We start from the raw sequence: 15,921 nt of genomic DNA, 5'->3' as shown, positions 1-15,921 counted from the left end.
AGGCAGGCCTCAAAATTTGATAAAACGCTGTTTTCTTTCTAAACTTTGAGAACAGTAGCTGTAGTTTGATTATTATTTTAGAAATGACAACATTTCCAAAAATATTATTGATCAAATAGCATGTGTGAGAATTTATAACGTAAACTACGGATTAGAATGTTAATAGCATGTTTGAATGTCTTTAATTATAAAATAACTACGTCTTCATATTTTTAAATATTTCTAAATTTCTACATATTTAGTATACCCAAAACAAGTATAATTATTAATGTATATACTGTATATTAATATCACTTTTTTTTTTCTCACACAGCCTCTCGTCTTTTGTAACAATAAAGTAAAATTTTATCTTTTACTTTCTTTCTTTCCTCTTAAGTAAAAATAATTTTTAATATATTATTATTTTTTCTTTTTTGGCTCTAACTATTTAATAAAAATATTTAATCTACAACAATTTATCATGGGGAATATTACACTACTCTAAACTATTTTGTTCTATGAGTAAATAAACTAATTTAACAAGAAGTGATCTCACGTTGGAAGAGATTGATGAGAATTGAGAAAGTTTTAACTTCTAAGGTTACACAAAACAAAAAAAAAAAAAATGAAATAATATCTTTGAGTTTGTTTATCAATTTGATCAAGTTTCTTTGCTTTCTAATTAATTTTGAGAGGGGTTAAAAAGAAAACTACTACACATTCTGGGTGTGACGTTTGTCTTGAGTCTCACCCTGTACTGATGGCTTGGCTTTAGACGCAAACGCTCCGAGAATAGCAACCAGCGTTGTAACGCACAAAACGCCAGACCCTGCGAACACTCCGTCTTTTACAAGGTAACACTCACGGTTTAGCCACCCTTTGCCGTATCTCTGCTCTATGTTCATGCTTGCACCAACGCTTATCAACGTAACCGCAACCGCAAAAATAACCCTGCAATTAGTTCGTGTGTTATACAATTACGTAACTGCAAATTTAATCAAGATTATGACACGTACGGCTACGAAAACTAGATCACTAAACTGCTAGATATTTCAACATATTTGTTTCTTGTTGGTATAAACTATGATGTAAAAAGCATCGATCGTCTTACCAAGAAATCAACAGAAGAATTATACAAAGCGGTGTAGTTCCGGTTTTGTCCGTTTTCAAGAAACCTCTACATACCACAACGTTTCCTACGATCTGAGCAACGGAAACACAGACCAAAGCAGCGATTCCTAACCCGAAAGCATGATTTTCGGGTAAATAACAAGATTCTCCGTCCCATTTCAGATCTTTCCCCTTAAAAAAAAACGTCAAACTTTTAGCAAAGTTTTTAACCCGAAATCATGTTCTTAGAACACAAAAGGATGACTTGAGCAACAAGTCATTTGAGAATTCATTTACCTTAGCCTTCTGAAACTCAGCCGAAAGGCACAGGACGAACGTGGCAAGACCAAAGAGAATGATGAACATGAAAAAGAAAGAAAAATTGGGTCGCCCATTCCGGGTATCTTGTTCTTGAACCTCCATTGATTTGTCCTTACATCACAAAGAGAGAAGAGGAGATTACTTGAGACTTACTCCACTATTATAGAGAATAACTATTTGTGTTTGCTGACGTATATATGTTTGTAAAGAGTGGATTTGTTCTTTGTTGTTATGGTTGGGTTGTTGGGTTCTTTGCTTTGCTTTTGTGTTAATTAATAAACTTTTTTTTTTTTGGGTGTGAATCTTAAGACTTAAGAGGGTGAAGAGAAGAAGATGATAAAACCTAGAGTTGTATAAAGGTGTCTGTGCTATTAATATTGTAAGGCATAGCCTTATATACACAATACTGGCATGCCCTAATACAAAGATGTTAATCCTTTATCCTATAAATCACAAGTCACATCTCCAACCAAATTAAGCCACATCAGATTTATTTTCTATTTTTTAAAAATCAAACAAAAATAGTTACAACAGATCGTGTGAAAAAAAAAAGATTAAAAAAAAATTAAATCTTTTCCATTTAACACGACAGAAAATAAAATATCTTCTTCAACTGCATCTCCCCATTATCTCTATTTTTCTCCACGATCTCTGAGTTTTAACAAAGCGTCACTAATATAATTCTCAGTTAATCAAAAATTCACATTCATACTTTCCTCTAATTGCTTCGTCCTCCGTTCAAAACTCAGATATTCCAAAATTTAGATCAATGGAAAAGGGAGAAAGCCAAGGAGATGAGATTGAGTCAAAAGAAAACGAAGGATAAGAAACTGTTGACTTGGTATGATCCTCAAATTTATCATTTGTTTCTATTATCCCCAAATTTCTTACAACTTTCTCTCTTTCTTCTTAATATGATCTGAAGACACATTGCATCTCCACCACTAGCTTGAGGGATATTATACTACATCATCGATAAAAATATCTATGTTTTTCATCAATGAACTTGAAAAACTTTCAGCTAAAAGGATAATTCATCATCAGTGAGTATTCTTTTTTTTTTTTAAATCTGTTTATTTTTTTCTTTAATCTCATTTATGTTTTCGTTTTGATATGGTAACATAGGAAGATGGATGGGAGGCCCATGAAACAAAAAAAAAACATTTCTCCAATCAACGATTCTTGCACATTCCATCGGTGAGATCCAACTCTTTAATCGATCTCAATATCAAAAGTTTTATTATCTTTAGTTACGAATCCATGTCATTGTTAGTTTCTCTAATCATGCCAAAGAGAAACCTTTACAATTCAGTTTTTGTGGCTCACTTCTCTGTCATTTTTTCCTTACTAACATGCCAATCCATTTTCTTACAGATTCTAGGAACAATTGAGTGGTCATATGATATCTATTTCGCTGTATCACTTTTGGGTTCATGCATATGAAATGATTTAGGTATAGTAAGTAACTCATCCTCAAATCTTTGTTTGTTTTATGGGATTTTGTAGCACGGGTAGGACTTTGATTTCGTCATTTGTTATGCATGAAAAGAACAAGACCAAATGAAACAACAACATTCACAAGGTTAGTCTTCTATTTCACACACAGGTAAATTCAATTCTACTCTCTAAGGCATATTTTATAAGCATAACAAGTTTGACAAATTAGTTGAGAGATAAAAACGAAATATTAGGCACTAACAAAATATAAATACATAGCTTACTTGCTTTATATCATTTATATTCATTTATTTAATCTGGATGTATGGATTGCTCTTAAATATTTTAATTAAATGATTTTTATGTTTCCTTTGGAACAAAGAGGAGACGAACCAAGAAAAAAGACACCAATTTACAAAAAAATAAATTAATAGATGAAGACAATACATAACACGTAACATATTGAAAAATAATAACTCTTCAAAAACCATTACAGCAAAATTGGATTGGAAAACTTTTGCCAAATTAAACTGATTATAGTGCAAACAATGTATAATTATTAATTAGTTACATATTATTTGATCATAAATAATTATTTCGTGCGTATGCACGGTCCAAATACTAGTTACCTAAATAATACATAAGAATATACTAATTACATATTAGTCCGAACCTTTCAATACCCCCCTCAATCTGAAGTATGGAGGTCACAAATATCCAAATTGCCAATGAAAACTTCAAACTCCTTCTGTCCAAGAGCCTTCATGAAGATAACCACAAGTTGCAAACCCGTAGGAACATGAGCAGGAGCAATGACACCTCGGACAATCTCATCCCGAATGAAATGACAATCTGTTACAATATGTTTAGTCCGTTCGTAGAAGACTGGATTGACACTGATGTATATCGCCGATTGATTGTCACAATGAAGAGGAATCGCAGCTGAACAATCAACACCAAGAGTCGTAAGTAACCCGCGCAACCACAAGAGTTCACCCACTGTGTCAGCCATAGCCCTATATTCAGACTCAGTCGAGGAACGAGACACCACTTCTTGTTTGCGTGTTTTCCAAGAAACGGGGGAACCGCCAAGTTGGATAAACCAAGCTGTAAGAGAACAACGCGAAAGAGGACAACCAGCATAATCAGCATTACACCAAGCAGTAAGACGCAATTCAAAGTTAGCTCGAAGAAGTATACCCTGACCAGGGTTGCCTTTGAGGTAATGAACAACCCGAACAGCAGCGTCCCAATGATCCGTCCTCGGAGCATGCATAAACTGAGATAGAATGTGTATGGCATAGGAGAGTTCAGGGCGTGTAACGCCGAGGTAGATGAGACCAACCGCCGGTATCGAGAAGGATTTGAGAGAAACTCACCCGTAGCCAAGGCTGTACGATGGTTCTGTTCAAGAGGATGGGAGACCGGCTTAGCACCAAGAAGACCCGTTTCTGAAATGATATCCAGTACATATTTCCTTTGACACAAATACATGCCAGACGGACTGCGAGCCACTTCGATACCCAAAAAATATTTTAATATGCCAAGATCCTTCATGCGAAAACAAGAACTCAAATAGTCCTTAAATTCTTGAATGAGCGCTAGAGTATTCCCGGAGATAATAAGATCATCGACGTAAACGAGAACATGAATACGAAGATCACCATTAGCATCCGTGAGAGTAAACAAAGAATAATTCGAGCGAGACTGAGTAAAACCATAGTCTTGGAGAGCAGTATTAAGCTTTGCAAACCAACATCTCGGGGCTTGTTTTAGACCGTACAAGGACTTATGTAGACGACAAACGAGAGTCTTATCATCTGTTCGAAACATGGGTGGTAACTGCATGTAAACCTCTTCCTCTAAATCTCCATGAAGGAAGGCGTTATGAACGTCCATTTGATGGACTTCCTAGTCACGAGACACATAAACTTGTAAGAACGACCGGACAATGACCATTTTACACACCGGAGCAAATGTTTCCTTGTAATCAAGTCCTTCAGTTTGTTTATTCCCAAGGACAACAAGTCTTGCCTTATAACGCTCCAAGTAACCATCAGACGGTATTTCAAAGTAAATACCCATTTACAACTAAGAGCTTTCTTACCTTCTGACAAAGTACCAGTAGTCCATGTGCCAACCTCCTCAAGAGCATCAATCTCTCCACCAACAGCACCTCGCCAGTTCTCATCAAGAACAACCTCATCATATGTGCGAGGAATCGTACCCGTAGTTATAACAGCCAGAAAAGCTCGATGGTGATCCGAGAATTGAGAGCAATCAACATAATCTTTAATCGGATACCAAGAGGAATCAACGAAATCACCATCTGACTCAACGTGAGTAGTATTAGTAACATAGTCAGTGTCTTGTGGATCGGAATTTTTGTCGACAACCCTTACCCTTTGGACTATCAGGCTCATCACCACCATTATCGGCAGAGTCCGATACAGAAGAGGATGTTGACTCATCATCCGATAATCCAGACACAGGAGGCGAACCAGTAACCATATCTGGGGCAGTAGGCGAAACTAGAGTGGGTAATGATGGCAAGGAAACGTTAGAAGAGGTGGTTTGCGGAAGAGTAGGTGTAACCTCAACATGTTGTTGCGAAGACACCATAGGTAACATATAAGCAAGTGGAGCAGTGGTAAGTTGTGGTGGAAGAATAAACTCATCATCATCATCATGAGAACATATCGGAGGAAAAACAGAGTCCAGAGATGGAGAAACGGAACTCATGGTTTCCTTAGTAAAAGGAAATTCTGTTTCCACGAACACAACATCACGAGAAGTGGAAATAACACCACTGTCGATATCATAGACTCTCCAACCCTTCTTACCATATGGATAACCGATAAAAACAGATCGATTACTGTGAGAAGCAAATTTATCCCCATCGCGGCGTTGGTTATGTACATAACACAAGCAACCAAATATCCGCAAATGATTCAAAGGAGGAGGTCGATGATAGAGAACTTCAAATGGTGTCTTACCACCAAGAATCATAGTAGGAGTCCTATTAATCAAATAGCCTACGGTAAGAGCAAAAAAACTCCAAAATTCAACGGGCAAGTTAGCTTGAAAACGAAGTGCACATGCGACGTTGAGGATATGTCGATGTTTCCGTTCAACACGTTTGTTATGTTGCGGAGTACAAACGCATGAGGTCTCATGAATGATACCTTTTTCCCAGAAGAAAGCACCAAGGCTTAAAAATTCAGAACCATTATCACTTCGAACCGGCTTGACTTTGCTTTCGAATTGTCTTTCAACCAAAGAAATAAATTTTCGAAGTATAATAGCAGTTTGTGATTTATTTGGCAGCAAATAAATCCACACAGCCCGAGAATAATCATCAACAATCGTTAAGTAAAATCGAGAACCTCAAATCGAAGTTGTACGATAAGGACCCCACAAATCACAATGGACTAACTCAAAAACTGCTGAAGTTTTATTAATGCTTAGAGGAAAATGATCTCGTGTTTGCTTGGAACGAATACAAACGTCACCCAACTTGAAATCAAAACTACTACTACTAACAGAATCCGAGAACTTCAGCTTCTCCATAACTTTCGATGAAGGGTGTCCCAATCGGCAATGCCAAACATCCAGAGGTTGCTTGTCCAATGTTTGAGCCAATGCCGCTGTTGCCAATCCACTAAAGAAATAGAGTCCATTCACCAGTTCACCGGCCCCAATCAGCGTCTATGTGATGCGGTCCTGAACAACACAAAGCTTATCAGAAAGCTGGAAGATACATCCCCTATCTCTAGCCAACTGAGAAACTGATATAAGGTGACAATGTAAACCATCCACAAAGAACACATTTTGCAACTGAACATGTGAACCAAGATAAACTTTCCCTTGTTTATTTGCCATTGTAAACCGACCATCCGATAACTTGATAAACACGGGAGCCATGTCACAAATATCTTGAAGAAACTCAATGCTACCAGTCATATGATTTGAAGCTCCTGTATCAATAACCCAAGATTCAAGAAAAAACGTACCGGAAAGACGATCACTAACACTGGTGTTTCGTTCATTGAGCATACGCTTCAAACTGGTCTACTCCAACTCACTCAGTCCGCTAATACCAATCCGATCAGCATCCGTAACCACCGAGTTTGCAGTAAAAACAGGTGTCGAGGTAACCATCTGGTTAGCTTGTGTAGTCACAACATGGTTAGGTTGAGGAGAAGGAGCAGAGGGTTGACGACGATCACTAGGGGATCCACTTGAAGGTCCAATCTTTGTGTTTAGAAGCTTAGAACATGGTCGATCACCCCACCAATATGGGTAACCAAGTTTTCGGAAACAGTTTGCAGCTAAGTGACCTGTTCGACCACAAGCGGTGCATACAGCAGATGGATCTCGTAATTTCGTTGGTGGTTTAGGCCGAGAAGAAGCTTGAACAGCAAAACTAACACCTTCATTTCGTTCCTCCAATAGACGACTCGCCCGCTTGGACTGTTCGTCTTGAGTAACGACTTGGTAAGCTTCATCAAGAAATGGAAGAAGATCACGTGATAATAGAAAGGACTTGACGGCACCAAAAACAGCTTCATCAAGTCCCATCAAAAATTGGTGTAGCTTGTCTTCTTCTCTTTCACGTGCAATCTCTTCCACCGTCTTTGCTCGTTGAAAATCAGCCAGACTAGTCCACAACTTTGTAAGTTTCCCATAGTAAGCCTCCACATCAAATCCTTTTTGCTGACAGTTCGCCAGCTCTGTCTTAAGTCGTTGAACACGTTGTCCATTCTTGACTGAGAAACGCTTTTGTATGTACGTCCACAAGTCACAAGCGACTTCATGATGAGAAAGTGAGCTACTCAAATCGGGAGCGACAGTAAGTCGGATCCAAGACACCACCATGGCGTTATTAGCCCACCAATCCTCAAGATCATTAGATCCTTCGTCAGGCTTTGGGATGATACCGTCAGCAAAATCAAATTTCTTCCTAGCTCTCAACGCAAGTCAAAGATTCATTGCCCATTCATCATAATTAGATCCACACAACTGAGGTTGCGAGATAACCGAACTTGGATTATCACCGGAAGAGAGATCATACAGATCAATCCTTCGACGTGTCATCTCAATTCGTGTGGTTGAACCTGAAGTGATGAGAGAACCAGATTGCTTTACAGCAGAATCTCCGTCAGCCATAGTTCAGTGAGAGAGAGAGAGTATTTCGACAGAATGATCGATAATACTAAGGTCAAGAAGAAGAAGAAACGAAAAACAGAGTATAGCGATAAAAAATAGAGGCAATGAATTGTAGACCTAAGAGTATAGGTTATGCTCTCATACCATGATAAAACCTAGAGTTGTATAAAGGTGTCTGTGCTATTAAGATTGTAAGGCATAGCCTTGTATATACAATACTGGTATGCCCTGATACAAAGATGTTAATTACCTAAATAATACATAAGAATATACTAATTACATATTAGTCCGAACCCTCTCAATAGAAGAAACTTTTGTGGGACTCAGGCGGTTGGACTCTTTTCTCCTCTGAACTTTTTTTTTTCTCTGTATTTAACTATTTATGATTATCAATCAACAAATCATTTAACATCATATTAATCTGATACTGCGAGTGAATATATGAAATTGTTGCATAATGGGTGCTTTTAATTATTTTTATTTAAAATAATGATTATTTATATATTTTCACCGTATGATAACGTATTCTCAAAATAATGAATGGATATTTTACTGTAGTTAATACTTATACACTACGTAACGATTTTTTTTTTGTCTAATAAGAACAATTGTAGTAATAGAAATTTTTTTGAGTGAGAATAAAAACATAAGAATGAACAAATATTGAAGATAAACAATAGGGATTCAAGTTTAAAAATCAAGAATTTCTATAGACCAAAAAATGCATAGATGTTAAAATACTGGAAAATTGTGAGCGGAAAAAGTGTGAGATTCTATTTTACGAACTTCTACAGTTAAAACGTATCCAACTTCTCGTAATACCAGTTTTTTTTCCGGTTACCAATTAAATTCAAAACTTTGATATAGAGAAGATTAGTTGGTCAACAAAGACACGATAATTATATAAGACCAAGATATTTGAAACCACGTTATTATTTCTCGAATCGTTAAACACTCCATCACCAAGTGGAACAAATTCATCATTATTATTAAGTTGTTTTTTAATCGTCTTTAGGAATGCACTTTCGAGCGGTCGTGAGCTTCACGGGTTTGGTCTTGAGGACAGGGTTTCGCTCGAAGAAGTTGGTCGGTCGGAGCTCAAAGCCACCAGATAAAGTAGGCATCGTTGGGTAATCTTCCTGGCTAGGAACATGGTGGAAACCGATGGTGTACCACATCACTATATCTTTATTCTCTATTTTCCTATTCCTGTCATATTCATACAAATACATAATTTTAGTCTCTCCGATCTAGAAAATCTTTTGACAAAAAAAAGAAAAAGAAAAACATATTCTCTTAAACTCAAAACATTACAAAAACCTTACATAGGTATAATCTTTGTCATCAAATTATTTATATTTTAGCCAAAAATATATCATAATTATATTGTCCAATACTCCAAACTCCAAAGTCATCTCGGTACAAAAAAATAATTTATTAATGTATTTTTTACTATTGTTTAAATACTTTATCAATTGTTGTAAACACGAAACTTCAATTTTTTTTTATTGGCTCATGTTTTAGGTAACTTTAGAATATACTAGAATTTGTACCTGCACAAGCGCGAGATTTTAATTTAAAACTTTTTCTATTAATCTAAATTATTGAGTTCGAATATAATCATTTAAAGTTTTGTGGGTAAATCTTTATATATATATGTTATGTGGTAATATTCGGAAAAATAAATAATATTAATGACTACTTCAAGATCTTTTATTCTTAAAAAAGTTTATTTCTTATTCATATTTCATTAAAACATTTTTTAAAGGTTTTGATGTTGATCGATTGTTGATCTAATTGTATATATTATTTATGATTAGATGTTAATACTAACATAACATTATTCCGTATAAATTTGAATATACGGAATCTCATGAATATTGCTTAGTGTAAAAGTAAAATAAAATATCATATCGTCATAACATCTTTACTGAGCTTGCTTTAGCCATCAAAGCAATTACAACATACCATAAACGACCAATTCATGAATGTGCCTATCTTATCCCACTTTCCATGGTTATATGACCAAACTGTTAAACCCGACTTGAAATCTAATAATCTATTTAATAATGTATATCATTTATTTTTCTACAAACTCATTCGTTTTACACAATGAATGAGATGTCAGATATTTTTATTTAGTCATGTCTAATTGTGTATTATTATCTCTTCAAATTTTACTAATTTATTTTTAAACACTTTTAACTATAATTCCTTTGTCATTATTGATGATGTACTCCTTTTGACATCTACTTTTTTCCACCTTCTATTGGCCCAAATGATTTTCAAGATATATTATAACTATTTTCTCTTTAATTACTATCTTTCAATACTTAAATTTGGATTAGAAGAATTTGATTCAATTTATGAAATATCAAAATTTTTTTTCCTTTTTGATCATGTTATAAAATAATATTTCACTTTTAATTTTATTTTTCCTGTTAATTTTTTTTTATTCTACCATAATTTTAAATTTTACTTCCATTCTAAAACTCAATAATACAGAATTACATTAAAAACATTATTCTACCATAAATTTAAATTTTAATTACATTCTAAAACTCAATAATACGCAATTACATAATTGTTTTTATTCTACCATAAATTTAAAATTTACTTCCATTCCAAAAATCAATAATACATTTAAAATTTAAATTATGATCAGTTTAATAGAATTTTTTTATTATATTATTACCACTAATGAAAACTTATAGTATTGTTTTTCTATTTTAACATATTATTTATTTTACATAATTATTTTTTATTTAAAATTTCTATTAATTATAATTAACATAAATATGCACTAAAAGAATATTTTAAAGTAAAAAAAAAATTGCTTAGGTGGATGTGTGAAAGTTTAGAGGAGTGGAGAAATTGAATGGTATGCGTTGCAACATCAGATGGTGAAACGATTTAGTGGAGTCGAACTCTGGCGGTGCTGTAACCACTTGACTAAAGATATTTCTCTATTTTTTTATTTTTTATAAGTAAAATTTAATAATAAATTTTTATAGTATATGTTTCTTAGAAACTAATGTTCCACTTCAATTTTATTTTTATTTAGATTTTTATAAATACAATTACATAATTTGTTTTTTTACTCCACCATACATTAAAATCTTACTTCCATTCTAAAACTCATTAACCCATTATAAAGTTTGATAGATCATTTTTTGGTTATAATTTGAATAATAACACTATTACTATAACAAATTCATAGTATTACTTTTAATATTTTAAAATTTTCATTTATTTTACTTAATTCATTTTTATATAGTTATTATTTTTATTATTTACTAAAAAAATGATAGGAAGATGTCAATTACCTTTCAGACCACACGGCTAACGTATCGTCACCTTGGCTCCTGTCAGCGTACACACCACCTGCCCAAACCTCCGACCTGTTATATGGCGTGATCCACACGTTATAGTTGGTGAATGCAGCCCGAATCTGTGGGTAATCATCTTAAGCCAAAAGAGGGCCTGCAGCGGATCCATGAAGTAAACGGTATCCAACCTCATTGCCATGCTTCGTTTTCCGGTTAGGGTTAACCACCACCAGCTCTTCCGCTTTCAACCCTAGTTTCACCCGAGCCTCTGCCTCGGTCTTGGCCGTCTTTGGCCTCGATGTCCAATAGCTTCGCCTTGGTGTGTTAACAGATTTTGGAGCCCTCTTGGTCACAAGCTCGTTACGGACAAATGAATTCTCCGAACCATGATCAATGTCAAGATCAAGACGAAATGTCACGAAATGATCATGGTTAACACCGACGGTGTTGTCGGCGACAATTGTCCCGTGTATGTCCTCTCCTTCTTTGATTTCTGATGTGTGAAAGTATTCTACCGGTTTAATTTCTAGAACACCGGTTAAGCCAACCTGTTGGTATATATACAAATTAGCATTAGGGTTTAAACATATTGATTGAACCGACTTACTGAAACAGAACTTAGCTTTGTATCAATCGCTATTTTATTTTCTTCACATCTAGAAAGAAACAGAACCCAATCGAGAGTATGTACCAATATTTAGTTGACATGTACATAAATTTAATATTATCAAATTATAAATTCATACTCGTATTATATTTTTTTCTATGCAAACAAGATTAATTAAATCAAACCAACTGAAAATTATCATACCGTATGAACCCACATAAAGAAAACATGAATCATGAAAATACAACCTAATGATTCAATTACGATTTGATTTGATGTCATTGTTCCTTTTTCTAACTGCTTTTTTTCTGGCATCGTTCAATCATGATTCACGTGATTCATGTTGGTGTTTATTTCAAATTAATAAAGGAAACGTACACTATATTATAGATAAAGTTAAGAAGAGACTGTTTTAATTACCCCCATTTTGATGGAACCACTAGGCTTGAACTCATAATCAACTATGTAGTCATAGTTTCCCACGGTGGTCACAATCCGGGCTACAAGACTTACGTCCGGTCTAACCTCCGTAATCTGCATCATCATATTATAAACAAATATAAATCATGTAATTTATCATATTATATAAATAATTATTGATAACATAACACCATAAAGTTTTGTTACTTCTAAATTTGGGATTTCAGCTTCTGTATGTCGCCACATGATATCTCCAGCATATTTTTCAAAAATGCATATTGCATTTGGAATTTTTGCGGGTGGTCCGTCTTGACCTGCAATAATCCCGTCCATAAAAACTGCACCAGCTGGACAATCAGTGTATGGCTCAAGAGACACGGCACATTGACCACAGCCGAAATCGCCACAGTCAAGATAAGTAATGAAATACCAATCATCAGTTGGATCCATGTAAGGTATGAACATCTCCGACAAATGACCTTTGTATAGGACTTGCCGATATTTGTTTACGTCCATGTCGAAAATGGAAGCTAGGGAGATAAGTGAAATTCCCAATTTGCCCATCTATCCATCATATTCATATGTATGAAATTAGTAAGCGGGATGTATATACAGGTATCATCAATTTGCATGCATGTTCATCCTCATATGCATATGTATTTATTGAAAAATGTAAGTGGGATACAAAAGGTATCATCAATATGCATGCAATCTTTCTTTCACAATGTTTACATGAACGCCTAATTTGAACAAAGTATTTCAAAGATAAGACTCCGATAAATCTATTTCACATACACATCATAGACTGAAATAATGTCTCCACCTTAAATTAGTTTTAGTAAAAAAAAGGAATGAGAAGAAAGTATTAAGAAATTCATTATGGAATTACTGAATATGATGCCAAATGATATCATCAACAAGTCATACCCCGTTGGTCCGACCCACACACGAAAGGAAATAATGGAGTTCTTATAAATTTCCAAATAAAAAAAGATTTGGACAATCTTCTTGTGCATATATGGGTCCTCCGCACAGACATTCAAGTATAAATATTTGTTCTTTACAATAAAAATGCCATGTTTAAAATGGTTACAGTGGAGATAGTGAAAGCTAGCAAAATTAAGTTTTTCATTTTTTAATTTAAATTTTGTATTCTAATGGTTATCATAAAGGATGGATGGAAAAAGCTAGCATACACAACGAGAAAACTAGTCGATAACTCTTTATCAAAAAAAAAAAAAACAAGTCGATAACTTAAACTAATATTGACGATTAACTGGGTTAATTTATTGGTGAAGCACAATATTGATGATTTTCCTTTTATTAAAAAAAACCTAATTAAGAATATTAATTATATTAGAGCTAGGAAAATATCCAAAGTTAAAGTAACGAAAAAGAATTTAGATACGAATTCGATTCCAAAGTTTTTATTGGATTAACCAAAAAAATGATAGACCGAAATTCAAACTAGTTCACAAGATTCACATAAATCCTGGTTATACAGCCAGTAAGATGTTAATAGTAATTTCGTTTATGATCTAGCCATCTATATCAAGTTTGGGTCTGGTTTTGAATATATTTTTAAGAATCTATCAAATACAATGTGCCATATTATTGTAAAAGAAAAAAAAGAAAACAAAAATCAGAGAATTGTAGCCGAAAGGTAAAATAAAATAAAAATAAAAAGCTATTATTACTATGTATACAGTATAGCGGACACACTGTAATATTTTAACTTGCAAAAATTTGATCTTTGAAAAAAAAGAGGACGGCTGGACCTCCGGCTGCAAAAGGACGGCGTTTCGAAGCGTCGGCCCAAACGGAGGGTTAAGCTTGGAGATACGGTACTCAGTTTCGTTAGCCTTCGGCATAGTAACTGTTAACCTATCTTTAAACTCCGTTACCTTCATCTTGTCAAGATTAACGATTATCGTCATTCCTTCTATAGGTTTTAGATACATATTAACGGTGCCGTCAAGATAAAACGGCATCAGTCTAATAACTCTCTCCGTCTCGGCCTTAGTTTCACCGTACCATCCAATCGTTGACGTGGTGAACACGATCTTCGAAACGTTTAAGCCTCGTCTCGTAACCGAGTCAAGAAACGGTTTGAACTTGACAACGACTTCGGAGGATGCTTCTTGCTCGTCGTTTGAGAGCGTAGGGTAACCATTTCCTACGTGGATCTTGTCAGAGACGATGGCTTGAGAGGAAAATTCGACGACTATCTCTCGCGTCTTGCCATTGTCTCGAGCGATGACGAACGCTTGTCGTGACGGTGGTTTGATGGTGTGGTTCCGTGATGAGTACCAAGACAAGACTAGAGACTTGTCAGGTTCGTTGAGACCAACGTATTGGAAAGTGAATTTGTGGTTCGGACCAACGGGATACGACTTGTTGATGATGGTCCGGACGAGTTTGAGTTCAGTCTCGGTTAAGGGATCAAATGGGTGACGCGGTGGAGTAAAGGCTGAGGATGAGATTACGAGAATGAAAGAGAAAAAAATGAGAATTGTGAAGTAAAGTAGAGCCATATTGTTCTTTGGCTTTGTGATGTGTTTTTGTTTGATTTCATGGACTTGGTTTATGTTTCAACTTTATAGGCAAAAATACTTTCGTGATGATATTAAATTAGTACTAGGTGATACCCCGTGCTACAGCACGAGATTATATATTTTGTTAGTTAGTTTTTTTTTGTAATTTGCATTTTTGTAATGTAGTTTTTTATTTTGACTTATTTTCTTTGTTTATATAGTGTTTATTTGCATATTTGGGGTTATACAGTAAATTGGAAATCCTAATAGAGTAAGTAGTTTGTAGAATGTAGTTTGTAGAATGCAGCTTTTCACGAAAACAGACACACCGCAATATTAGATAGTAGTTTTGTAAGAAAATAGACACTCCGCAATATCGGATAGTAGTTTTGTAAAAGGATAGACACACCGCAATATGAGATAGTAGTTTTGTAATAGAATGAATTTTTCTTTATTTTGGTTTGTCGTCAAAAGAGAATAAGTTGTTTGTTAAATTTTAGTCTGAGATATTTCAATGGTTAAGAAACCATTGTATTTATATTGAGATTATGTATATTTAGGTTATTATTTAGAAGTTAATATTTGAGATATCAAATCTCAGCAAAATTGTAAAAAACCCAATTTAATTTATAATTTGATAAAAATACCTGTTTTAACGGGTTTAACTCAAACTTTTTACATATTTTAAAATTTTTAAGAGTAAAAATATTAATATTACTTAAATATTTTATAGACTTTCAATATATTATAATATTTTAAACTTTCGACGGAGTTCAAATATTTATAATAATTTAAACATTCTATAAAAATTTAAATATTTGTAATATCTTAAATTTTTTTTAAAAAAACATAAATATATTATTTTATGTTTACTTTTAAAAGTTCAAATATGCTCAAATATAGAACCAAATTAATCTGTTAAATTTGGATACCTGATAAATCAAGCTTCCTGCTCATTTGTACTCAAAACATATTAGTCATATATTTATAGTGATTATCAACCATATTCCAAAAT

General features: G+C 34.2%; 1 protein-coding gene, 1 long non-coding RNA gene and 1 pseudogene across 3 annotated transcripts; 1 reads left to right on the top strand and 2 right to left on the bottom strand.

Moving 5' to 3' along the window:
• LOC104777198 lies at positions 532–1,688 on the bottom strand. 2 transcript variants are annotated; one of them, XM_010501410.1, is made up of 3 exons: positions 1,387–1,688; positions 1,091–1,281; positions 532–930 (listed from the first exon to the last, which is right to left on the bottom strand). In XM_010501410.1, exons 1-3 carry the CDS (start codon positions 1,510–1,512, stop codon positions 693–695), a joined length of 555 nt encoding a protein of 184 aa, XP_010499712.1. In that variant the 5' UTR covers positions 1,513–1,688; the 3' UTR covers positions 532–692. The 2 variants fall into 2 exon arrangements, with proteins under 2 accessions (XP_010499712.1, XP_019097364.1); XM_019241819.1 differs by having other exon boundaries at positions 1,091–1,300; positions 1,387–1,484.
• LOC104777197 lies at positions 2,040–2,603 on the top strand. The gene is made up of 3 exons (XR_002037061.1): positions 2,040–2,251; positions 2,336–2,453; positions 2,536–2,603. It is a non-coding gene; the product is annotated as an uncharacterized LOC104777197 (long non-coding RNA).
• Positions 8,930–14,949, bottom strand: LOC104779016 (annotated as a pseudogene).

Source organism: Camelina sativa, chromosome 3 (genome assembly GCF_000633955.1).
Source record: "Camelina sativa cultivar DH55 chromosome 3, Cs, whole genome shotgun sequence".
NCBI classification, from domain to species: Eukaryota; Viridiplantae; Streptophyta; class Magnoliopsida; order Brassicales; family Brassicaceae; genus Camelina; species Camelina sativa.
The sequence above is the reverse complement of the archived record's forward strand: the minus strand, read 5'-3'. Positions and strand labels throughout refer to the sequence as shown.